Source organism: Ornithorhynchus anatinus, chromosome 5 (genome assembly GCF_004115215.2).
Source record: "Ornithorhynchus anatinus isolate Pmale09 chromosome 5, mOrnAna1.pri.v4, whole genome shotgun sequence".
NCBI lineage: Eukaryota > Metazoa > Chordata > Mammalia > Monotremata > Ornithorhynchidae > Ornithorhynchus > Ornithorhynchus anatinus.
Genome location: NC_041732.1, coordinates 1,535,577 through 1,561,594, shown reverse-complemented (window position 1 = coordinate 1,561,594; position 26,018 = coordinate 1,535,577). Strand labels below are relative to the sequence as shown.

At 58.2% G+C, this 26,018-nt stretch overlaps 1 protein-coding gene and 1 long non-coding RNA gene across 2 annotated transcripts; both read right to left on the bottom strand.

The window, feature by feature from the left end:
- Positions 1-83: 83 nt before the first annotated feature.
- LOC120638406 lies at positions 84-6,037 on the bottom strand. Its single transcript, XR_005660054.1, has 3 exons — positions 5,064-6,037; positions 798-863; positions 84-557 (listed from the first exon to the last, which is right to left on the bottom strand). It is a non-coding gene; the product is annotated as an uncharacterized LOC120638406 (long non-coding RNA).
- A 2,723-nt stretch (positions 6,038-8,760) lies between these two features.
- SPINT2 (serine peptidase inhibitor, Kunitz type 2) lies at positions 8,761-20,932 on the bottom strand. Its single transcript, XM_029065314.1, has 7 exons — positions 20,584-20,932; positions 13,659-13,829; positions 12,574-12,633; positions 11,944-12,000; positions 11,418-11,579; positions 10,556-10,606; positions 8,761-9,303 (listed from the first exon to the last, which is right to left on the bottom strand). The coding sequence occupies exons 1-7, from the start codon at positions 20,708-20,710 to the stop codon at positions 9,137-9,139; spliced, it is 795 nt and encodes a 264-aa protein (XP_028921147.1). The 5' UTR covers positions 20,711-20,932; the 3' UTR covers positions 8,761-9,136.
- Positions 20,933-26,018: the final 5,086 nt, after the last annotated feature.

Below are 26,018 nucleotides of genomic sequence, written 5' to 3'. Positions count from 1 at the left end.
CGGGGCCCACTGCCCAGACCTGGGGGGCAACAACTTAGCAGTCAGTCAATCGATGTTATTTATTGAGTGCTTATCATGTGCAGACCACCGTACCGAGCGCTTGGGAGAGTGCAACTGAACCGCATTAGCAGATACATTCCCTGCCTATAACGAGCCGACAGTCTACTTGAACACAGACCCCTCCTTCCCCTCTCCCCGCCCCCCAAGCTGTCAGTCCTATGGCCTGGGCACAGTACTAAGTACATGGGCAAATCCAAGTCTGGAGTCCCAAGGCTTATATCCATTCGTTCACTCAATAGTATTTGAGCACTTACTATGTGCAGAGCACTGTCCTAAGCGCTTGGAGTGTACAATTTGGCAACAGATAGAGACAATCCCTGCCCAACAACGGGCTCACACAAAGTCACAGCCTCTGCGGTGGCACGATCGGCATGGGGCAGTCGAAGAGGCAAGGGAGGTCAGGGCGATTTTTCCCTCTCTGCCTTCTTCTTCTTCTTGTCCTTCTTCCCTTTGGGCTTCTTCACCTTGGGAGGCTGCTTGCCCTTGGGCTGGTGGTCCTGAGCAGAGGGGAGAATGGTGGGCCCCTCCCGGCCCAGCCTAGCCACGCAGGTGCTGCATCCCCGGGGCGGGGGGGTGGGGGTCTGTGTCATCCTCCCCAACCCGGGAGAGGGGTTGTGGGGGGTGGTCTGGGCAGACCCCCAACCCCAGAGGGGAGGCCCGGTCGGCCTAGGGAGGGCAGAAGGGGGGCCCTCACTGCATGCTTGACCCCTTTACAGCAGGGGGCGCTGGGGAGTTACCTTCCCGGCCGCCTCTGCATCGCTGCTGCTGCTGCTCCTGCTTTCTGAGCTGTCCCCGGAGCCAACCTGGGCCAAGAGAAGAGCTGTTCCTTCCTTCCACCGTATTTGAGAAGCGGCGTGGCGCAGTGGAAAGAGCCCGGGCTTGGGAGGCAGAGGTCATGGGTTCGAATTCCGGCTCGGCCACTTGTCAGCTGGGTGACTGTGGGCAAGGCGCTTCACTTCTCTGGGCCTCAGTGACCTCATCTGGAAAATGGGGGATTAACTGTGAGCCTCACGTGGGACAACCCGATGACCCTGTATCTGCCCCAGCGCTTAGAACAGTGCTCTGCACATAGTAAGTGCTTAACAAATACCAACATTATTATTATTATTTACTGAGCACTTCCTGGGTGCAGAGCACTGTACTGAGCCCTTGGGAAATAAGGGTGGTATTTGTTAAGCGCTTACTATGTGCAAAGCACTGTTCTAAGCGCTGGGGGAGATACAAGGTGATAAGGTTGTTCCACATGGGACTCACAGTCTTAATTCCCATTTTACAGATGAAGTAACTGAGGCCCAGAGAAGTTAAGTAACCTGCCCAAAGTCACACAGCTGACAAGTGGCAGAGTCAGGATTAGAACCCATGACCTCTGACTCCCAAGCCCGGGCTCTTTCCACTGAGCCATGCTGCTTCATACAACACCGCACAGTGACATTCCCTGTCATTGGGCAGGGATTATCTCTCTCTTTTGCCAAATTGTCCATTCCAACCGCTTAGTCCAGTGCTCTGCACATAGTAAGCGCTCAATTAATATGACTGAGTGAATGAATTCCCTGCCCACAACAAGTTCAGTCTACAGCCGGGGAGACGGACATCAAAACACGTAAGCAGCCATCAATCTAAATAAATGGAACTATAGATATATACATAGGTGATGTGGGGTGGGGACCGGGGGGTGGGGGAAGAGGAAAGGGAGCGAGTCGTGCTGCAGAAGTGGGGGGAGCTGAGGAAAAGGGGGGCTTAGTCTGATAAGGCCTCTTGGAGGAGATGTGCCTTCAGTAGGGCTTTGAAGGGGCAGGAGAGTGATTGTTCATTCAATCATATTTATTGAGCACTTACTGTGTGCAGAGCACCGTACTGTGTTTTTGGGAGAGTACAGCTCTGTAACAGAGTTGGTGGGCACGTTCCCTGCCCACAGCTTATAGTCTACAGGGGGAGACAGATATTAATGTAAATAAATTAGGCACAGAAGTGCTGTGGGGCTGAGGGAGGAGTGAATCAAGGGAACAAATCCGAGTGCAAGGGCGATCCAGAGGGAGTGGAGGAGGAAATGAGGGCTTAGGGAAGGACTCTTGGAGAAGCTGTGCCTGCAATAAGGCTTTGAAGGTGGGGAGAGTAATTGTCAGCTAGTCAGTCATTATTGAGGGCTTACTGTGTGCAAAGCACTGTTCTAAGCAATTGAGAGTATATATAACAGTCACATTCCCTGCCCACAGAGAGCTTACAGTCGAGAGGGGGAGACAGACATTAATATAAATAAATAAAATTACAGTTGTGTACCTAAGTCCTCTGGGGGTGGAGGTGATGAATAAAGAGAGCAAGTCCAGGTGATGCAGAAGGGAGTGGGAGAAGAGGAAAGGAAGGAGATGAGCCTTCAATAGGGCTTTGAAGGTGGGGAGAGTAATTGTTGGTTGGATCTGAAGAGGGAGGGCGTTCCAGGCCAGAGGCAGGACGTGGGAGGGAGAGAGGTCCACGGCGAGATAGACGAGACTGAAGTTAGCACGAAAGAGGGTTAGCGTTAGAGGAGCGAAGTGCGTGGGCTGGATCAGGCCACAAAAAGGGAGGGTGTTCCAGGCCAGAGGAAGGATGTGGGTGAGAGGCTGACTGTGAGATAGATGAGATCGAGGTAAGGTCAGTTGGTTGGCCTTAGAGGAGCAAAGTGTCCAGGCTGTGTTATAGTAGGAGAGTAGCGAGGTGAGCCAGGAGGGGGGACAAGGTAATTGAGTATTTCAAAGCCAATAGTGAGGAGTTTCTGTTTGATGTGGAGGTGGATGGTAGATACAATCCCCGCCTTCAGGGAGTTTACAATCTAGCACGGGAGAGAAGCAGTATATGTGGTATTTGTTAAGTGCTTACTATGTGTCCACCACTGTTCTAAGTGCTGGGGTAGGTACAAGTTAATTAGGTCGGACACGGTCCCTGTCCTGCAAGGGGCACATGGTCTAAGTAGGAGGGAGAACAGGTATTGAATCCCCCTTTTACAGTTGAGGAAACTGAGGCCAGAGAAGTTAAGTGACTTGCCCATGGTCGCATAGCAACTAATTGGCAGAATTGATTAGAACCCCAGGTTCTTTGACTCCCAGGCCCAAGCTCTTATCATATATAGAAGTCCTGTAGGTTAGTGGAGGGGGCAGGAAACACCAAGCGCTTAAGTGATGGAGAAATACTTATAGTAAGCGCTTAACAAATACCAACATTATGGGGAAGCAGCGTGGCTCAGTGGAAAGAGCCTGGGCTTCGGAGTCAGAGGTCATGGGTTCGACTCCCGGCTCTGCCACTTGTCAGCTGTGTGACGGTGGGCAAGTCATTTAACTTCTCTGTGCCTCAGTTACCTCATCTGTAAAATGGGGATTAACTGTGAGCCTCATGTGGGACAACCTGATGACCCTGTATCTACCCCAGCGCTTAGAACAGTGCTCTGCACATAGTAAGCGCTTAGCAAATACCAATATTATTATCTCACTCAGCTGGCCTTCCCTAATGCCCCCTTTCCTTACCTCCCACTCGCTTCTTCATTGCCCTCGATTGCTCTTTTTGCTCATCCCCCTTTCCAGCCCCACAGCACTTAGGACCATATCTGTCATTTATTTATATTAATGACTGTCTCCCCCAACCCCCCAGACTGTGAGCTCACTTTGGGCAGGAAATGTGTCTGTTTACTGTTGTATTTTCCCAAGGCCTTAGTACAGTGCTCTGCACACAGTAAGCGCTAAATAATTATGATTGAATGAAATAGGGTGAGGAGAGGAAAGGTTGATGAGGAGATGTGGTTTCGGAAGAGCCTTGGAGAGGGAGAGCTGTGGTCGGCCAGATTTGAAGGGGGAGGAAGATCAAGGCAGGGAGGCCATGAGTTAAGAACATGGTGAGAGATGAAAATGAGGCCTGGCGAGTAGGTTGACTTGAGTGGAGTGTGTGAGCTGGGGTGTAGTGGGAGAGAAGCGAGGATAGTGGTGGGGTGGAGAGAGCTGAATGCCTAAAAGCCAACGGTCAGGAATTTCTGCTTGATGTGAAGTGAAATGGGCGACCATTGGAGATCCGTGTGGAGCGGGGAGACGGGCAATGTTTTAGAAAAACGACCTGGGCAGCAGAGTGGAGTGAGAGGGGCGAGACTGAGGCAGGGGGTCTGGGAGGCAGCTGATGCAGTAATTGAGCTGAAATATGACAAGGGCTGGGAGCAGGGAGACAGCAGCTTGGAGGGGCTGACTCGAGAAGGGGAGGAAGAACTGACAGGATTTGGTGATGGGCTGAAAGAGAGGAGACTAATGCCAATGTTGTGGGTTTGGGAGATGGGAAGAATGGTGTTGGTCTCAATAGGGATGGGAGAGGATTTGAGAAGGAAAATGAGTTTGGTTTTGGACACGTTGAGCCTACAGTGCCGGGGTTCTAATCCCGGCTCTGCCGCTTGTCTGCTGTGTGACCTGGGGCAAGTCACTTAACTTGTCTGTGCCTCCGTTACCTCATCTGTAAAATGGGGATTGAGACTGTGAGCCCCATGTGGGCCTGGGACTGTGTACAACTCCATTTGCTTTTCTGTACCCTAGCACTTAGTACAGTGCTTAGCACATAGTAATCGCTTAACCAACACCATTATTATTAACAATAATGTTTACTGTGGCATTTGTTACATGCTTACTATTTGCCAAACACTATATTAAGCACTAGGTTAATAATCTGGTAGGACACAGTCCCTGTCCCACCTGGGGTTCACAGTTTTAAATAGGAGGGAGAACAGGTATCAAATCCCCCTTTTACAAACTGAGGCACAGAGAAGTGACTGGCCAAGGAGATGAGGCAGACAAATAGAGCGGGGATTAGAACCCAGGTCCTCTGACTGCCAGCCCCATTCCCACTAGGCCATGCTGCTTCCCAGATATCATCCCTGCCATCGAGGAGTTAAAACTCAGGGGAGAAGAAAATTTGAAATCAATCCCAGATGGGATGACCCAGTCACTGTGACCTACCCTCCCGCTAGACCCTGTGGGAGGCCGTGGAGGGGCGGCTCTTACTTTGGCCTGGGTGTTGGGCTCCCCCGGCTTGTGGCTGTCTTCCTCCTTCCTTGGGTCAGGCCCCACCGCTGTCCAGGAGAGAACGCAACGATTAGCTGGAACTAAGCTGAGGGTGCCAGGCGTGGGTGCGGAAGGCTGGGCTCAGTGTAGGGAGGGGCGTCTACAACTGTGGCGGGCAGTGGGGGTCTCAACCCATGGAGGACAAGTCACGCCCCGGCCTCCTCCGCCCTAGCCCAGCACCAGAGGCTCTGCGGATGAGGCAGCTACAGCTAGAATGAGCCACCCTCTTCCTTGGGGTCTCGCCTAACTCCCTCCTGCTGCAGGGCCCACCTAGTTAGGGGAAGAGACCAGAACCTCCCACCCCCTCCATCCACAATCCTGGGATCGGCCCTCCCGGCCCTCCCACCCTCTCCCCCAGGACGACAGGGAGGGGGTGTGGGCCTGGGGTGGCCTCAGCTCCCTGCCTGGCGGAGGGGGAAGGGAGCTGAGAGGGGCCCGCCTGAGCCTACCCCACCGAGAGCTTACCTGCTGCCAGATCGAAATCCATGGCGGGCGGGAGTCAGGGCCAGGAGACGGCACTGCACGGGGTGCCGCCCAGCGCTAGGGGATGAGGCGGGCTGGCCGGTGGGCGGGGTGCCCATCCTTACCCAGTGGGCCCCGTTCTGCCTCCAGAAAGGGAAAGATGGCACAAGGAGGGAGGAGGAGGAGGAGGCAGGAGGGGCCTGGTGTCTCTGCCCCACATCTTTTCACTTCCACCTGCTCTCCCAGAGGCACCGGCTGCATGAGGAGATGGGGCGGTGGTGGCGGAACCCCAGGCCGTAGACCAAATGGAAAGACCCTGGGCCCCTTGGGACCGGGCAACCTGCCCTGAACAAGCACGGGTACACGGGGCAGAGAGAATTGCCTCATCATCATAATAATTGTGGAATTTGTTAAGTGCTTACTGGGTGCCAGGCACTATACTAAGCACTGGGGTGGATACAAGCAAATCGGTTGGACACGGTCTCACGGGGCTCACGGTCTCACTCCCCATTTTACAGAAGAGGTCACCGAGGCCCAGAGAAGCGAAGTGACTTGCCCAAGGTCACCAGCAGCAGCAGGGATTAGAACCCGTGACTTTCTGACTCCCAGGCCCGGGCTCCATCCGCTACGCCATGCCGCTTCTCTGTCTCCCAGCTCTCTGGGGGAAGAAGCCCAGGCTGGACCCTGAGGACCCCTCCCCTGCCCTGGCCTCGCCCCCGGCGTTCTCCATTCCAGGAGTGCAGGGTGGCAGTGGGGGATGGGGGATGGCGGGAGTCTGGGTGGGGGGTGTCTGTCCCCTCCCGGAGCAGACACGGCTGACTCAGCCAGGCGGTGACTCACCCAGGTGGCCCGGCACAGCCCGGCCTGGCCCAGAGAACCGGTCTGACCGGTCGGATCAGGGAGGGCGGGACCTGACTTTTGCCCCCACCCCGGGGTAAGCAGGGAGACCCTCCCCATCACCCCTTTCGGCCAAGGGGTGAGACGGGTTGGGGGCCGGGAATCCGCTTCTTACCCCTGGACAATCCGGGCAGGCTTCCTGGAGGAGGAGGAGGAGGGTTTGAGGCCCAGGGGTGAAGGGCAGCCGCTCCAGGGTCCACGTTTCGGTTTCCAACGTGAAGGGGGTGAAAGGAGCAGGGACGAGACCCGCCAGGAACCCGTCTTGTCCTCATCTCACCCAGCGGGCGCTTGGCGTCGGAGCCCCGGACAGTCCCTGCGGCCGGGGGGCCGGGGGTTCGGGTGTCTCGCCCTTCGGCCCGCAGCCCGGCCCCATGCCCGCCGGGTTTGTTGCGGCGGCGCCGTCCGGTCCAGACTCGCCCTCGCCCCGCTGCCACCGATCCGAGTGGCGACACCCACGTCATCAGGTTGGCACGGCCGCGGGTCGAGGCAGGAGCAGCACCAGCCCTGAACTTTCCCTTGGGCATGGGGCGGGTGGCAGAATGGCCGGGGGGATGACTGCCCCTGCCGCTGCGGCACCCCCCGAAGCCCTCCGGCCACAACATTGGTCACGGAGGCCCGACTCCCGGTCAGCGCGCCTGTACGCTCTCCAGGGGTGTCCTTTCTTGGACACCTCTGTCCACGCTGGGGGAAAAAGTGGTTCAGAACAGCCTCATCTCCCACCCAAGACCAGGCCCCCAGGGCTCCCTCACTCTGCAGAAGCGGGACTGGGGAACTGCAGATGCATCTTAGCCTTGCTGCGTAGAGGTCACACCTGCCCCCCTCAGGCCCCATGTGGCACCCCACCTTTCCAGGGGCTCCTCCCGCACCGCTGTACCCTGGCTGAGCCCGTTGGGCACCGTTGCCCGCACTGTTCCCCCCGGGGCGGCCAGGGTGCCATCAGACCTTGGCTGCCTTCTCTCCCCCATGGTCTGGCCCGTTGAGGCCCAAGCCAACTCCCCGATTCATAACTGTGGGGTGCAGCTTGCCCACTGCCAGGCGCTGGGCTCATAGGAGGGTGGCACCGGCTTGGACACCACGGGGTCCTCCCCGGGGGGCTCCCAGTCTAAGCACACTAACGGCAAGCTTGGACCTCAACGGCTGGACCCCGGCGACCGCCCCCGGCGCTGAGCTCACGCAACACCGCTCAAGCCCCCACCTCAAGCTCCTCCGCCCCCTGGCACCAGACTGTGCCCAACAAGAATAGCTCCGAGCGGGCACGAGCGGGTCAGATCCACCAAGGCAGGAGCAAGCACCAGGACCAACCGCCCTTGGGGTCTTGGGTGAGTAGGGGCTGGGGGGCAGGAAAAGGGCTGCAGCCTCATAGAGACAGGCAGAGCGAGGGCAGGACTCCCAGTTTTGGGGGTGCATCTCCAGGACTGCTAGCAGAGCCTAGCCCTGGGGGTGAGGCGAGCTGTGCTGGGAGCCTGCCAGCCTTGCCCACTACCCACGGAGCAGAGACAGCGAGCCTCCCGCAGGCTGCCAGGAATAGGAGAGGCTGGGGGGTGGGAGGGAGAATCAGAGAGGAAGACCGCGACTCCCAGGATGAGGGGGTGAGGGCCGAACCTGGGATCAGAGGCCGGGAGCACTTCCCGGCTCCACCGGCCGGAGGGACAGTGGGGCCAGTTGGGCACCTAACAGCCTTCCCAGAACTGCTCCGCTGTCACCCCACGGGCCACCAGTCCGGAACCACTTCTGCATCTTGCCACCATGATGGCCACAGCCCATCATACCGCCTTCGGGCCTCACGTGACTGTGGGGGAAGAGGGGACAAGGCCAGACTAGGGCCTGTAGTAATTGTCGGGGAAGTGGAGAGCAGGAGAGGGCCAGTCCCCCGAGGCCCCCGTATAGCCGCGAGAGGGTCAGAGAAGCAGTGTTGCCTAACGGTTAGAACGCGGCTCAGGGAGTCAGAAGGACCTGGGTTCTAATTCCACTTGTCTCCTGTTTTACCTTGGGCAAGTGTAGACTCTAAACTCGTCCCTCTAGACGAAGCTCGTTGTGGGCAGGGAACGTCTAAGTTTATTGTTGTATTCTATTCTCCCAAGCGCTTAGTACAGTGCTCTGCCCACAGAAAGCGCTCAGTAAATACGACTGAACGAAAGTCATTTAACTTCTCTGTGCCTCAGTTACCTCATCTGTAAAATGGGGATTGAGACTTGTGGGGACTGTTTCCAACCTGTTCCGCCTAGCACGTAGCGCTTAATACATATGACAAAAAAAAAAAAGAGAGAGAGACCAGCAGTACTAGAAGGACCTGTGGTCACAGAGAAGGCACTTTATTGAATTTCCGCAGCGTGCAAAAGCTAACGCTGGCTCCGTCTGGGAAGAAGGACATGAGCTCTGCCAAGCACAGCCCCACCCCAGGATTCGAGAGCAAGGAGGGGCAGCCACCCACCCCTCCCTCTCCTCTGCTGGCTGAACTGATTCACCACCACATTCACCTCCTCCAGGGATCAAAAATAACAAAAACCAACAGTCACACTAAAAAACCCAGGCTCTCTATATAGCTCCCTCTCTCGCCCCCGGGGGCCCCGCCCGGACCCCTTCGGGCTCAAAACAAAATGGGGGATGGAGGGAGGGACAGAAGATGGGGATGGGCGGGTGGGAGGGTGGCCTGATCACAGAGTATAAGCGTTCTTGACCAGGTACTCCTTGTCGTCCACCGGGGTCCAGATGGTGTCAAACGCTCCGCTCTGGGCCCCGCGGGCCATCCGGACGAACACGACCACCATCACGCCCAGCAGGGCGGCCGCCATCCCGGCCAGCACCACCGCCAACACCGCCGCTGGGGACAGAGCAGACCCGCTCAGCCGAGGGGAGGGGCCCTCACCCCCAACCCTCCGGCGCCAGCCGGGCCCACGGCCGGGGCCGGGCACCGCAAGGAGGAGCTTGCCGGGCCTACAGGTGGTGGCGGCAGCGGCTTCCGCCTGGGCCTCCCGGGGGCCGCCGCGGACCCTTCTGCTCCCTCCCGTCGTCCCTGGAGTCAGGCCTGGCGCTGGGGGCCTGGGGCAGTTGCCACCTGGCAGGCCCGAACCGGTTACACCGGTCCTTTGGGCCATCGCCGCTGCCCTGACGGGTCACGGGTAGCCCGGGCCCGACGTTCCGGCCCGGATCCGAGTCCCCCTACTCAAAGAGAGGGCTGGTTCAGCCCCTGGAGGTGTTACCCTTCCTCCCGTCTCACCAACACTCCCCCGGATGTCGGCAGGCCACCCCCTGGGGCCTCGGGCAGGACGGGAGGCTGTAGCGGAGAGTCTGTCCAGGGCAGCTCCCACTCAGCCACAGCTCTACAACGGCTGGTGCTTCCCCGGAGGCCCTGCCCCTCCCTGGGAAGCCCAGCTCTCTGCCCGCCTCATTTCCCACCCTTGGCTCCCCCGACACCACATAGGGTCGGAACGGCCTGGGCGGCAGAGAATCGTCCCAGCCAGAGCCCTGAGCAGGCGCCCGGGCCCAGGCGTGACTGACCCACTTGGCTGCTGGGAACAAAGGATGAGGAGATGAGGGGGGTGGGGAGGGCAAGGAAAATGAGTGGGGGGTGGAGGGGGCGATAGGATGCAGGGAGGATGAAAGGGGACAAGAGGGAGGAAAATATGGTAATGGAATGGGAGGCGAGGACAAAGAGAACAGGGAAGGGAGGGCAAGGGGATGGGGGAATGGTGTGGGGAGGGAGGGTGCGGTGATAATAATAATAATATTGGTGTTTGTTAAGCGCTTACTATGTGCAGAGCACTGTTCTAAGCGCTGGGGTAGATACAGGGTAATCAGGTTGTCCAACGTGAGGGTCACAGTTAATCCCCATTTTACAGATGAGGGAACTGAGGCACAGAGAAGTTAAGTGACTTGCCCACAGTCACACACCTGACAACACTCAATAAATACTATTGAATGAATGAATGAATGACAAGTGGCAGATCCGGGAGTCGAACCCATGACCTCTGACTCCGAAGCCCGGGCTCTTTCCACTGAGCCACGCTGCTTCCCCAGTAAGGCCCTTCCTCTCCCCAGAACCACCCCATATTAGGAAGGAAGAAGTCATTTACCTTTGCTGGAGGGCAGGTTGCCAGGGGAAGGCAGGCTGGAGGTATTTTTTCCTGGGACAAGGAAGCAGCCATGAAAGAGCCGGTGGTGACAGGCGCCCCGAGCACAGGGAGACCATTCTGTGTCTCCCTGGGCCCCTGGGGCTGAGGCCCTAAAAGGATGTTCCTGGGCTGGAATGTTCAGGGCTGACCGCGGGGCTGACCTCCTCTCCCTCCCCTCTCCCTATCCCGGGGCTTCTCCACAGGCAGAGAACAAGAGTGGGGTGGGGGGTCTAGCTTAGCACAGGGGCTGCGATTCCACAGCCCCTACAGGCCCAGTGCCCCCAACTGCCACCCCAACCCCCCCGCCCCCCACCCCCTCTGCCACAGCATCCCTTAAATCCAGTGTACTCCTCTGCTCTCTTTCCCCCCCAACCCCATGCCTCCTGTTGACTGGCGCCCCTTTGCTCCCATCCCCCCATAAATCTGGCACCCCTGTGCTTCTGCCCCTCTAGCCCGGTGCCCCCTCTCCCCTCCCCCCAGCCCCGGCCAGTGCACCCCTCCGCTTCCCCCCAGCTCGGTTCTCTCCATTCTCATCCCCCTAGCCCGGTACACCTCCGCTCCTGCCTCCCAGTCTGGTGCCCCTCTGCTCCCGCCCCTACAGTCCAGCACCCTCCCCACTCCCTTCCCCCCTAACCCAGTGCCCTCTGCCCCCTTCCCCCAACCTGGTGATCCTCTGCTCCCTCCCTGCTACAGCCCCTCTGCTCCCACCCTCCAGCCCGATGCCCCTCTCCTCCTGTCCCCCCGTCTAGTTCCCTTGCATTTCCGGCCCCGCAGCCTGGTGCCCCTTCGCTCCCACCCCCGGGGCAGCGTGCTCTGCCCTCACCGTGGCATGAGGCCATGCAGTCGCGCTGGGTCAGGTAATTGTTCCTGTTCCCCCGGCAGCCCCCATAGATGAAAGACACGCAGGCGTCCTTCTGGGCATCGAAGTACCAGCGGGGGAAGGCAGCCCGGCAGGGTCCTGTCATCGCACTGGCCGCGCAGTGGTCTGAGGAGCCAAAGAAACCATCGATGGGCGGCTGGGGCTCGGGGCCGGCTGCTCGGCGGCCGCTTGCCAAAAAAGGCTCCCTCGGCCTCCCACCTCCCTGCCTCGAGGGCGTGAGGGCCCGGGTCCGGAACGGCAACAGCCCAGATGAGAAGCCCTTCCAGAAGGTGGCTGGCCAACGTGGCTGGGGAACGGGCGGACACCCGGAGCGGCTTCGGTCCAGGCACTGCGCCCTAGGAAGGTCCTGGGTGACGCTGCCAGTAACGCGCTCACCGGCGAGGCCAACGAATTCAATACCCGGGGGTGGGAGACCCATACAGAGAATCAGAGGGAGAGGTGCGGGGAGGGGACAGAGACAGAGAGTTACCATCATAGTTGAAGGGGTCTTTGTCCAATTCTCCATTCCTCTGGACGGCTCCGGGACCTGAAACTGGCAGCAGACAGTCAGCCCGCCCACAAGGGCGGGCTGGGGCCAGGCGGCTCACGGGACGGTGTTGGTGGGTTCAGGGGTGTCGGGGGGACGCACGGAGGTGGCCGAGGACCCTCCCGTCAACCCGGGGCTCAGAGGGACGCCCTCAACTGGACGGCATCTTGGCCAGCACGCGCGTTGACACGTGTGGGCCTGCAGGACCTCAGCGCCACGGCCGCAAAGGGGGGGCTGCTGGGGAAACATTCCCCAGAGACAACCCCGGCAGTTACAGCTGAGATCTTCCAGCTGGGCAGGCCCGCATCCAGGGTCCTGGGAGTGGGAGCAACCGCCTGCCCCTGCTCAAGCCAAGGCTGCTGCTTTCAGTCAACCATATTTATTGAGCGCTTACTGGGTGCAGGGCATTGTACTGAGCACTCGGGAGAGGAAAATAGAACAATAAAGGAGACATTCCCTGCCCACAACAAGATCTTGCCTCTGCTGTTTGCTCCCAAGCGCTCCTGGGAGGCGCGATGCCAGGTGTACCCGGTGCCCAGCCCTATAGAGTGAGAGGCCGGGTCAGGGTCCTACCTCCGCCGGCAGCTGGTTCGCCTCTTCTGTGGCTGGCGCTTGAGCCGTCACTGGAGTTGTCTAGCCAGGGACCCAAGCGCTGGAGTTAACTCCACCGCGAGGGTCTCGATCCCAAGGTCTGTGTGACCAGACTGGGGCCATTTGTCATTTTCGGTGGGAGACGCCGCCATCGCAGAACGCGGGCCCTCCCGTCCCGCATCCCCAGGAGCCTCCCGCCTTACAGCTGGGGCGTTTCCAGAGAGGACAGGCCCTCGGCGACCAGGGCCCACGTCTCTCACCGGGTCGTTGCCCCCACCAGCCGGGAGGCCGGACCGCCCTCGGATGGCCCGCCCAAACTGCCTCTCGGAGAGGCAAGGCCGCAGGAAGACTGGATGGACCATGGGGGCTCAGAGAGCGAGGACATCCAGCCTTCCTTCTAGCAGGTTTCTGCTGCCCACCTGCCCCTGAGCCATCAGGTCTGTCATCGAGCGTCGGATTTCCGCTCCTCTCTCCTTCCCTCCCCCCACGCCCTCCAGAAGGGGGACGGGGGCACTCACGAGCCCTGGACTGAAGACCTTGGGGTCTGGGCGTGAACCAAAGGCCAGAATGACCCCCAACTAGACACGGTGGTGGGCACCGTGGTCAACTAAGTTTGACCCTTTCCTTGGGCAGAGGGAAGGAGGGACTCTCTGTGTGTCCGGGTCCCGCTGCAGGGGACAGCACCAGGCCCGCCTCGCTCACGGGACACCGGAATTTCCGGGGCAACGGGTCCGGCCAGGGCTCATCCCGGCACAAACACAACCACTCCGCCCCCAGCCATCGGGACCCGGCCGAACAGCCTGGCGAGGGAGGGGTCGCCGGCCAACCCCCCGCCCCCCAAGAGGGAGGAGCTGCTCAGAATTTGTGGAAAGGAGGAGGGGGAACAAACCCCCAGTCCCACCCACTCCCCGCTAGCCAGGCTGGGGGCTTGGGAGTGGAGAGACGGAGGAAGCAGCTGGCCAGGAGCTCCGGTGTGCGGGGCTACCGGCCACGGCGGCTTGTTTGCTCAGGTCAGGAAAGGGGGCGGCCCCCTCTGCAGACCCTCAGGGACGGGGCCCCTGCCTCACCTGACGGTCCAGTGCAGGCTTGGAGGCAGCCATCCTGGGTCAGGAAGTTGTTGTCATTACCGCCGCAGCCCCCGTAGATGAAGGGCTGGCAGATCTGTGCGGTGGAGTTGTACCACCACCGCGGCATGGAGGCCCGGCAGCGGCCCACCACCTTCAGCCCCGAGCACTTGTCTGAAACAGACGGGAGGGGCCCGTCAGTGCCTCCCACTGCCCACCAGTCCCGGCGGACTCCCCGACAGCTCCGCATCAAACGTACACTCCTCACCGTCCACTCTAAGACCCTCGAGAGGCTCGGCCCCTCCTACCTCACCTCTCTGACCTTCTGCCCCGAGCCGGCCCGCCCGGTTCGCTCCTCTGTCAACGACCTTCTCGCTGGAGTCTTATCTATCTTGCCATCGATCCTTGCACATGTCCTCCCTCTGGCCTGGAACACCCTCCCCCTTCACATCCGACAGACCGCCGCTCTCCCCGCCTTCAAAGTCTTACTCCAATCGTATCTCCTCTGAGGCCTTACCTGACTAAATCCTCATTTCCTCGCCCTTTTCTCCCCCCCACTCTGCATCACCTATGCACTATCTCTTATACATTTCTGCATCACATGCACACATGCACCTGTGCACACCCCACCCCCCCGCCCTTATGCTGAAGGGCAGGGCCACCTAGCAATCGGAACGGTGCCCCAGCTTCCTGACCTTCCCGGGACTGAAAGCCATTCCCCAACCTAGCTACTGCCCCCTCCATGAGCCAGGGTCCCCACATTCCCAGCCAGACTTGTCAGGGCGGGGAATGGAGGGAGGATGGACGCCACTCCAGGAAGCAGAAATTCCCAGCTAGACTTGGAGGTGGGTGGGAACGAGGGGTGGATGGAGGCCACTCCAGGAAGCAGAAGCATGAGTTATGGGAGGAGTGGAGGCTTCCCTGCCTGGTACTTTCCCGGTGGCCACTCTCTGCCACCACAGAACCACCGGTGCCCTGTGGGCCAGGCAGGACTGACAAGATGGAGGTCGCTGGACCAGTGTCAGCTCCAAGCCGGGTTACCTGGCCCCTTGTTAGATGGCCCAGAGAGCGCCAGGCGGCTGGGGAGGGAGAAGGAGGAGGAGACTCCCAGGACAGCAGCCACATCTGCTCTTACACCTGCAACTCATAGTGGATAGAGCACGGGCCAGGGAGCCAAGAGGTCATGGGTTCTAATCCCAGCTCCGCCACTTGTCTGCTGTGTGACCTTGGGGAAGTCACTTCACTTTTCTGTGCCCCATCTGCAAAATGGGGATTGAGACTGTGAGCCCCACGTGGGACAGGGACAGTGTCCAACCCGATTTGCTTGTATCAACCCCAGCGCACAGTACAGTACCTGGCACATAGTAAGCATTTGACGAATACCACAGTTCTTCTAATTACCATTATTACCCACTTTCACTGCAGATTGATTTATTATTCCAAATTTCCCTGTGCTCACCAAGGGACAGAGGAGGAGAGACGAGGTTCTCGTGGCTGAGTTAACACGTCCCACTCACCATGGGCACCCCCAATCCTGAAAGATGGTGCTGAGGAGCAGAAACTCTTAACCCCCATTTACTGTCCACTCGCCGTGGCCAGCGGGACAAAGTGGCCAAGCCCGGCAGCCGTCTGCCTTGCTTCCTCCCAGAATCACTGCCCCACCAAACCCGTCAGTCCTCAGCTCTCCCCAGCTACAAAGCCCCCTCCTCCAGAAGCCACCCAGTCCAGACTCCTCCTCGCTGTCACCGTCTCAATATTCTCATACACTGCCTGTTGTCCAGACAGCTCTCCAAACTTGGCTATCTAAGTACTTTCTTCCTCTGGGTCGCATATTACCAGGCCCGTCTCTCCGGCTGGAGTGTAAATTCCTCGTGGGCAATAACTGAGACTTCTAGAGCATCTCCTGTCCTCTCCTCGGGGCCTCACAAAGTGTCCTGCCCAGGAAGGAAGTGCAGCACAGATAGGTGATGGGCAGATCAGTGGATGGACGGACAGATGGTTGCTGTCCCGGTCACACCGTGGCTCCGGGCCAAGGGAACTGTGTGGTCCTGGGCCTTGCCCTATTTGGAGCTGGAAGCCGGGGAGCCATTGATCTCTGAAAGCACATCTGGTAATAGTCTCCGTCACTCTCTCCCTCTCTTTCTCACACAGAGCAGGAGAATACCTGCTGTGGCTGGGTCATCAGCTGGGACGGAGTCCGACTGGAAAGATCCCTTAGGGTGTTCCACAAGGTGGATGTGCCCGGCAGGAATCCCCAAAACAGCGGTCGAACATGGGCGACGAAGACCGTGGCGGCTCTCCTGGCGACTACCCGTGGTCATTTTGGCTGCCCGTGGCTCCCGCTTGGCAAGGACCTTTGCGGGCACTTGGCAGTGGGCTACACCTCTGCTTGCCTACCGGCTCACTGTGCCCCATGCCCCGGTGTGGCCATGCTGGGCAGAGACAAGAGGGTCAGAGCGGGCCATGCCGGCCCTAGGCACTAGAAACAACTCTACCCGATGGGTCTCCGTCCCAGGTCTGAGTGACCAGACTGAGGCCCGTCCAGTGATTTCGGCAGGAGACCTCCGCCACCACAGAGCGTGGCCGCCTTCAGCAAGAATCCACCCCCCATCAATTAATCAATCAATCCATCCAGTGGTATTTATTGAGTGCTTACTGTGTGCAGTGAACTGTACTAACTGCTTGGGAGTGTACAGTACAACAATAAACACATCCCCTGCCCACGATGAGCTTACGCATCACGAGGGGGAGATAGATATTTAAATGAGCAAATAAGTAATTTATAAAATACAATTTAAAGATATGTACCTAAGTGCTATGGCGTTGGGGTGGGGCAAATATCAACTGTCCAAGGGTCATGGATCCAAGTTCACAGTCAATGTGGAAGGGAGAGAAGGACGGGGAAAAGAGGGCTTCACCGGGGAAAGCCTAGTGAATGAAGTGTTACTGATATTTCCGTGCCTCGAATGGGAAGGGATTCCCGGGCTCTTCAATTAATTGGGGCATTTCCTGAGGTTTACTGGGCATGGGGGCACCATCCTACCACCTGGAGCAAACAGTAAGATGGAGTCAGCAGACACAATCCCGGCCTTCTCGTTCCTTAGTTCTGGCCCGAGGCCTTCCCATCAAAACTAAGTCCTTGGCCATCGACACAAGCCCCCAAGTTAATGAAATCACGCTGGGAGAAGCAGCATGGCCTAGTGGGGTAGATTCAAGCTAACCAGGTTTGACACGGCCCCATGGGGCTCGCAGTCTTCATCTCCATCTTAAAGATGTGGTGACCGAGGAACAGAAAAGGAATGTGACGCGCCCAAGGTCACAGCACACAAGTGGAGGAGTGGGGATTAGAACTCGGGTCCCTCTGATTTCCCAGGCCCGGGCTCTATCCACTGGGCCCCGCTGCTTTTCCAGTCTCCCAGGAGGGCCGGATACAAGGAGGCGGAGGCAGGAGAAGCTGTGCTCTCACCATCCTGATCTGACAGGGCATTGCCAGCCCACTCAGCGGGCAGCCGGCAGGAAGTCCGTCCTGGACACTTCCTAGTCTTCAGGTGGAGGCGGCTCTCACTAGGGCCCCCCCTGTTTCCAAGCTTCCACCCTCCAATCCTGAAGCCCACACTCACTGCCAGATGCTCACCCACCAGGCCGGGGCAAGCTCCGCGGGAGCAGAAGACAGGGTGGCTCGGTCCTGGGGGGCCGTTCGCATCCTGGCTCCACGTGCCCACTCGCCCCTTGTTCAATTCCAGAGCCAAAACGCCAGGCCGCCTGGATGTCTTCCCTATGCCGGTAACCCCCTCTCCGAAATGGGCGATCCCTCATCTCTCAGTTCTTGCCGCTAGCCAAGGACTAATCCGGGGGCCTGAATCCACCAAGAACCTAACACCCCGGCAGCGTGGCTAGTGGGAAGACCATGGGGTGGGGAGTCCCTTCCCTCACCTTCTCTGTGCCTGTTTCCTCGCCTGTAAAATGGGCATTTTATATCTCCTCTCCCTCCCCCTTTCCCCTTCTTCCACTCCCTTCTGTGTCACCCTGACCTGCTCCCTTGATTCATCCCCTCTTCCAGCCCCACAGCACTCACATCCCTCTCTGTAATTTATTTATATAGAAGTCTGTCACCCCCTCTAGTCTGTGAGCTCCTTTCGGGCAGGGAATGTGTGTGTTTACTGTTCTATTGTACCCTCCCAAGCGCTCAGCAAAGTGCTCTGCACACAGTAAGCGCTCAACAAATACGACTGAATGAACGAATAAGACAGGGACTGGGTCCGACCCGATCCCTACACATATATCACTCGTCCTTTCACCCTCAACCCAGACTGGCCAGCGGAAGAGCTTATGTCCCCATCCCCTGCCGGCGTGTCCTTGGAGCAGGACTCAAAGCCACGTCGCAGGGTTTTGTGTGGAGCAGAGGGAGGGGGTGGAGAGGCACCTAAAAGGGAACTGACCCAGCTGGCCACGGAGCGCTCTATTGTTCGAGGCCCTGCACGTGGCCCGGGGCTCCTCTGGCTCCTGAGCCTCCATTTTGGAACCACCCCTGTCCGCCACCGAACTGACTTCCTGGAGCTTGGGGCCTGGGAGGCGGGGCAGGGGACAGGGAAGGAGGGGAAGGTGACCTTGCCGAGCCCATCGGAATTGGGTTTCCCGGATCGTTCCGGTCTCCTCAGATCAGGAGCTGAAGAGTTTGGACCACTTGGCTTGCCTGATTCTTTCTGCCCGCAGACCCGGGTGTTGAAGCTCGCCCACTGAGGCCGACTGTACAGGTAGTCAGTCAGTCAATCGTAGTTATTGAGAGCTTAAGGAGTGCTGAGCATTGTATTGAACGCCAGGAGAGTACAAGAGAACAACATAACAGAAACATTCCCTGTCCACACCACCCCCACCCCCGGGGCAGCGGCCCTGAAATTACAGGTAATGACTCTCCCTCCTTTCAAAACCTTATCGAAGGCACATCCCCTCCAAGAGGCCTTCGCTGACTACACCCCCTCTTCTTTTTCTTCAACCCCCCTCTGCGACACCCTAACTTGCTCCCTTTATTCATCCCCCCTTCCCAGCCCCGCAGCACTTATGTTCATATCTGTCATTTATTTATTTATATTAATGTCTCCCACTCCAGACCGTAAGTCCGCTGTGGGCAGGGAATGTGTCAGTTACATCGTTCCACTTAGTACTATGTTCTGCATTCAGTGAGCACTCAATAAATACGACTGACTGGCCGAAATAAGGCTTGCCAGTCCGATGGGTGAAAACCCTCTCAAAAGTCAGGCCTGCAGCTCTCCCGTGAGCTCCACCTTACCAAGACTCCTTCAAAATGAGAGAGGTTGGCAAAGATAAGTTAGCCTTGGAAGGGCCTGGAGAGGGCAGTTAACGCTGACCATCCCCTGGGCTCTCCAAAACCCCCGTCCTCGGGGGAACTGCACAGACGCACCCACAAGCGCAACTCTGTGGGCCAGCAACATCATTTGAAGCCAGAGATGGAACCTTTCATTCATTCAATCATATTTTTTGAGCGCCTACTGTGTGCAGAGCACCGTACTAAGCACTTGGGAAAGCACAACAGTAAACAGACACATTTCCTGCCCACAACGATCTTCCAGCCTAGAAGCGGAAAGACAGATAGCAATACAAATAAATCCCACCCTCAGACCTAGAGCGCAGAAGCAGCAACTTCTCCAGGCCTTCTGACCCCAGCCAGGAACGATTTAAGCAGGATCAGGCAACGGAAGGGCTATCCGCTCAGCACCACTCCTAGCAACTCTCCCTCAGAAGCCCAGAGGCAGGGAGGGCTGACCTCAATACCAACCCATCCCAAACTAGGGGCGATTTTCCTCCATCCCAAAACAAGAGGGTGGCAAGGGATTTAAAGGATCTGCCAAGCAAAGACACTCTTCTTAAACGACCTACTTCCTCCCAAGCAAAGGCTCCTCCACTTTCTTGCGAGATGGCTTCTTTGATCCTCTCCCACCCCTTCTCACCCTCCTCCTTCCCCCATCCCCCTGCTCCTCCTTCCCAAGGTAACAAGGGGACTCTGTAACTTGGGCCTTGGGTCCTCCTGGCCTGAGGAAACTGCAAAACAGCACCGGGCCGACTACAATGTTTTCTGCTAGCCCTTTGCCCTAAGCTGAATTTTTCCACTGCCGGATGCCCCACTGGACCTTAAGGCTTCTTTCTGGGCCCGCCCAAGGGCCACTGCGACGGGACCACCAGGACTGTGCTGGGGCTGAAATGATCCATTTGGAAAGGCCCAATACTCCCGCTCAGCCCCCTGCCACCCACCCCCTTTCTCGGCTCCCCCAACCCCCTTCTCACCCCCGGCCCCTTCGCACGGCTCCCCATGCCCCCAGCCAGGGCAGTCCGTCCCCTTCCAACGTTTCTCCTTGGCCCCCTCCTACGGCTCCCCGTTGCTTCCCCAGCCCCCTCGGGTCGCTCTCCTCCTTCCCTTCCCCGCTTCTACCTCTCCCCCAGACCCTCCCCCCAACACTCCCCCAAAACTCCTCCAGCCCCTTCCCCTCTCCCAACACTCTCCTTAGCCCCCTCCCCTCTCCCAACACTCCCCTTAGCCCCCTCCCCTCTCCCAACACTCCCCTTAGCCCCCTCCCCTCTCAACACTCCCCTTAGCCCCCTCCCCTCTCAACACTCCCCCAGGCCCCTCTCCCCTCCCACTCCCCCAGCCCTCTCCTTTTAACACTCCCCGCAGCCCCCTGCCCTCTCTCAACGCTCCACTTAGCCCCCTCCCCCAACACTCCCCCCAGCCCCCTCCCCTCTCCCCCCAGCCCCTCTCCTTCTCTATACTCCCCCTAGCCCCCCCCCCGCTCCCCTCCAGCCCCAGCCCCTCCCCCTTCTGTATACTTCCCCAACGCCCCCCCTCCTTCTCAACAGTGCCCCCGGCCCCCTCCTCCCGCCCTCTCCCCTCCCCTCCCCCGGCCCCGCAGCTCACCCTGCCAGGGCTGCCGTTCCCCTCCGTCCCGCGAGTCCTCTTCGGCCGCCCGGGCTCCGCTCAGCAGCAACAGGCCGAGCCCCAGCCCCAGCCCCAGCAGGGCCAAGAGGGGCGGAGGCGACCCCATGGCCGTCCTTGCGGCCGTGCGGGTGGGGCTGCCGGGGCGGAGGGCGCTGGGCTGGCGGCGGTGGGGCGGTGCGGGGCGGTGCGGGGCGGTGCGGCGCGGCCCGACGGGCCCGCGCTCAGGTGGGGAACCACCGGCACCGCTCGAACCCCTCCAGGACCAACCGTCCTCCTCAACCTCCTCCTCCGCCTCCCCCGCCCCCGCTCCTCGCGCCCCGCCGCCGCCGCCGCCGCCGCCGCCGCCGCCGCCGCCGCCGCCTTCTCCTCCTCCTCGGCCGCTGGACACGGACGGACGGAACGACGTGCGTCAGGGCGGGAGGGCGTGCGTCAGGGCGCGCGTGACTGTGGACGTCCGCCGGCCCCCCTCCCGACACCAGACCCGCCCTCGCGCACCTGAGCCCCGCCCTTTTCCCCGCCTCCCTCGCGCACCTGAGCCCCGCCCCTTTCCCCCCTTCCTCGCGCCCCGTGGCCCCGCCCCTCGCTCTTCCTCTCGCCAGCTCTGGCCCCGCCCTCCCCCCCCCTCGCGCACCTTCCCCCCGCCCCTTCTCCCCCTCCTTCGAGCACCTTCACCCCGCCCCTTCCCCCCTCCTTCGCGCACCTTCACCCCGCCCCTTCCCTCCTCCTTCGCGCCCCGTGGCCCCGCCCCTCGCTCTTTCTCTCGCGCGCTCTGGCCCCGCCCTTCCCCCCTCGCTCACCTTAACCCCGCCCCTTCCCCTCCCTCGCGCACCTTCACCCCGCCCCTTCCCCCCTCCCTCGCGCACCTTCACCCCGCCCCTTCCCCCCTCCTTCGCTCACCTTCACCCCGCCCCTTCCCTCCTCCTTCGCGCCCCGTGGCCCCGCCCCTCGCTCTTTCTCTCGCGCGCTCTGGCCCCGCCCTTCCCCCCTCGCTCACCTTAACCCCGCCCCTTCCCCTCCCTCGCGCACCTTCACCCCGCCCCTTCCCCCTCCTTCGCTCACCTTCACCCCGCCCCTTCCCTCCTCCTTCGCGCCCCGTGGCCCCGCCCCTCGCTCTTTCTCTCGCGCGCTCTGGCCCCGCCCTTCCCCCCTCGCTCACCTTAACCCCGCCCCTTCCCCTCCCTCGCGCCCCTTCACCCCGCCCCTTCCCCCCTCCTTCGCGCCCCTTCACCCCGCCCCTTCCCCCTCCCTCGCGCCCCTTCACCCCGCCCCTTCCCCCCTCCTTCGCGCACCTTAACCCCGCCCCTTCCCTCCTCCCTCGCTCCCCGTGGCCCCGCCCCTCGCTCTTTCTCGCGCGCGCTCTGCCCCCGCCCTTTCCCCCTCCCTCGCGCCCCTGGGCCCCGCCCCATTCTCCTCCCTCGCGCCCCTTGGCCCCGCCCCATTTCCCCATCCCTCGCTCCGATTGGCCCCGCCCCTTTCTCCCCTCAAGACAATTGGCCCGCCCCTCTCCCTCGCGCCCTTTGTCCCCGCCCCTTTCTCCTCCCTCGTGCCCCTTGGCCCCGCCCCCTTCCCGGTCCCCGCCTCCTTCATACAATCATATATTTGTCGGCCTTACGGTGCGCAGCGTCCTCCAGTCATTCATTCATTCATTCATTCATTCATTCATTCATTCACTCATTCATTCACTCATTCAGTCGTATTTAGTGAGCGCTTACTGGGTGCAGAGCGCTGTACTAAGCGCTTGGGATGGACAATGGGGCAACAGACGGGGTCCATCCCTGCCCCACAACGGGCTCACGGTCTAGAAGGGGGGAGACAGACCACAAAACAAGTAGTCAGCCGTCAATACCATCCAGATAAATAAAATTCATTCATTCTTTCAATAGTATTTATTGAGCGCTTACTATGTGATGATAATGTTGTTATTTGTTAAGTGCTTACTGTGTGCCAAGCACTGTTCTAAGCGCTGGGGGAGATACAAGGTCATCAGGTGGTCCCACGTGAGGCTCACAGTCTTCATCCCCGTTTTACAGATGAGGTCACTGAGGCCCAGAGAATAATAATAATAATAATGTTGGTATTTGCTAAGCGCTTATTATGTGCCAAGCACTGTTCTAAGCGCTGGAATAGATACAAGGTCATCAGGTGGTCCCACGTGGGGATCACAGTCTTCATCCCCGTTTTACAGATGAGGTCACTGAGGCCCAGAGAATAATAATAATAATGTTGGTATTTGTTACACACTTACTATGTGCCAAACACTGTTCTAAGCGCCGGGGTAGATACAAGGTCATCAGATGGTCCCACGTGAGGCTCACAGTCTTCATCCCCGTTTTACAGATGAGGTCACTGAGGCCTAGAGAAGTGAAGTGACCTGCCCAAAGTCACACAGCTGACAGGCGGCAGAGCCGGAATTCAAACCCATGACCTCTGACTTCCAAGCTCCGGCTCTTCATTCATTCATTCAATCGTATTGATTGAGCGCTTACCGTGTGCAGAGCACTGTACTAAGCTCTTGGAATGTACAATTCGGCAACAGAGACCATCCCTGCCCAATGACGGGCTCACAGTCTAAACGGGGGAGACAGACGGCAAAGCAAAACAAAAACAAGGCAACATCAAGATAAATAGAATCAAGGAGATATACACCTCATTAGCAAAATAAATAGGGTAATAAGTAATATATACAAATAAGCACAGTGCTGAGGGGAGGGGAAGGGGGAAGAGCAGGGGGCGGGAGGAGCCAGAGGGAAAGGGGAGCTCAGTCTAAACAAGTAGTCTGGCGTCAATACCATCAAGATAAATAGAATCATAGATATACACACATCATTCATAAAATAAATAGAGTAAAAAATATGTGCAGATATGCACAAGTACTGTGGGGAGGGGAAGGGGGTGGAGCAGAGGGAGGGAGGAGGGGGATGGGGAGGGGAGGAGGGGCGGAGGGAAGGGGAGGGGTCGGTCTGGGAAGGCCTCCTGGAGGAGGTGAGCTCTCAGGAGGGCTTGGAAGAATGAATGAATGGATGAATGAATGAATGGATGAGTCTGTGTGTGTGTGTGTATGGTGTGTAAACAAACGAGCGTGTTTCCGGGTGTGGGCGTGTGAAGCAGAGTGTTTCTCTCTCTGTGTGTCTCTGAGTGAGTCAGTGTGTTTGGGTGAGTGTGACCAGGTGCGTGAGTCCCGGCGCGGCGGGAGATGATGGGATCCAGGGGACCGGGGACAGGGGGACGCCCGGGTCAAAGTCGAAATTGGGGCGGGGGCCCGGTTGGAGGTGATAAACACTCGACCTCACCCCCCCCCCCCCTCCGTGGGCCCTGCCTGGGGACACACCCTCCTGTGCCCCAATTTTTTCATCCTGGCCTCGCCCCAGTTCCCTCTCTCCCCTCTCAGCGGGCCCTTCGTGTCCTGTAAAGGTCCTTTTTAGGGTATTTGCTGAGCGATTAGTCTGTTCTCATTATCTGTGTCCAACACTGTTCTAAGCGCTGGGGCAGGTACAACTTAACTAGGTCGGTCATGGTCCTTGTCTCATATGATTTGTTACCGATTTGTCCATTCCAAGCGCTTAGTACAGTGCTCTGCACATAGCAAGCGCTCAATAAATACTGTTGAATGAATATGAGTCTCGTTTAGGCTGTGAGTCCGTCACTGGGCAGGGATGGTCTCTGTTGCCGGATTGTACAATCCAAGTGCTTAGTACAGTGCTCTGCACAGAGTAAGCCCTCAATAAATACTATTGAATGAACGGGCAAAGTAGGTCCCTTGGATGGTCCCTTTAAGAATCCTCTAATCAATCAATCGTATTATTGTGCATTTGCTGTGGGCAGAGCACTCAACTGAGCGTTTGGAAGAGTTCTTCTTATTATGAATAATAATCGTATTTATTGAGTGCTTACTGTGTGCAAAGCACTATACTAAGCACTTGGGAGAGGACACTATAACATCAGACACATTCCCTGCCCACAACGAGCTCACAGTCTAGAGGGGGAGACTGACATTAGTGAGGCTTAGTGGAAAGAGCCCGGGCTTGAGAGTCAGGGGTGGAGGATTCTCATCCCACCTCCGCCACTTACCAGCTGTGTGACTTTGGGCAAGTCCCTTAATTTCTCTGTGCTTCAGTTACCTCATCTGGAAAATGGGGATAAAGTCTATGAGCCCCATGTGGGACAACCCGATTACCGATTACCTTGAAGCAGCGTGGCTCAGTAGAAAGAGCACGGGCTTTGGAGTCAGGGCTCATGAGTTCGAATCCCAGCTCTGCCACTTGTCGGCTGTGTGACTGTGGGCAAGTCACTTCACTTCTCTGTGCCTCAGTTCCCTCATCTGTAAAATGGGGATTAAGACTGTGAGCCCCACGGGGGACAACCTGATTCCCCTATGTCCACCCCAGCGCTTAGAACAGTGCTCGGCACCTAGTAAGCGCTTAACAAATACCAACATTATTATTATTATTGTATCTACCCCAGCGCTTAGAACAGTGCTTGGCACATAGTAAGCACTTAACAAATACCAACATTTATTATTATCCACTAGGCCATGCTGCTTCTCAAGCTGTTCCTGCCTCCTCACGGGGTGTCTGTTTTCCCGGCCCAAGAAACTCTCTGGTGGTCCAGGGAGGGGTCGAGGGAACAAGCTCGCGTGGGGACATTCATTCATTCATTCATTCAATAGTATTTACTGAGCGCTTACTATGTGCAGAGCACTGTATTAAGCGCTTGGAATGAACAAGTCGGCAACAGATACAGTCCCTGCCGTTTGACGGGTTTACAGTCTAATCGGGGGAGACAGACAGACAAGAACAATGGCAATAAATAGAGTCAAGGGGAAGAACATCTCGTAAAAACAATGGCAACTAATGGGACAGGGGAATTAGGTCCCGGGGGAGGCGTCCAAAAAGTAGTCAAGTGAAGAGGGGGGAGCTAACGGGAGGAGGTCGGAGAGGCCGGGTGGATTACGTGGCACGTAGTCCATGCGCCAGCTGAGGGCGGTAGAGAGCTCGCGCAGAGTAGAAGTAATAATAATAATTACGGTATTTGTTAAGCATTGACTATGTCCATTCAATCATATTTATTGAGCGCTTACTGTGTGTAGAGCACTGTACTAAGCACTCGGAAAGTACAATTCAGCAATAGAGACAGTCCCTGCCCACAATGGGCTCACAGTCTAAATGGGGGGAGACATTCATTCATTCAATCGTATTTATTGAGGGCTTACCGTGTGCAGAGCACTGTACTAAGCGCTTGGAATGTACAATTCGGCAACAGATAGAGGCAATCCCTGACCAACAACGGGCTCAGAGGCTCAACGTCAAACATCAAAACAAGTAAACAGGCATCAATAGCATCAATATAAATAGAATTATTGATATTCATTCATTCAATCGTATTTATTGAGCAGTTACTGTGTGCAGAGCACTGTA

Bases quoted from the DNA above. Each gene is read 5' to 3' on its own strand.
- SPINT2 (XM_029065314.1), bottom strand. From the start codon at position 20,710: ATGGGGTCGCCTCCGCCCCTCTTGGCCCTGCTGGGGCTGGGGCTGGGG. The intron at 11,580-11,943 runs GTAACTCTCTGT...TTGGCTCCTCAG, and splicing joins AGACCCCTTCAACTATGATG to ACCACTGCGCGGCCAGTGCG. The intron at 10,607-11,417 runs GTGAGGGCAGAG...TCCTTGTCCCAG, and splicing joins CTGCATGGCCTCATGCCACG to GAAAAAATACCTCCAGCCTG.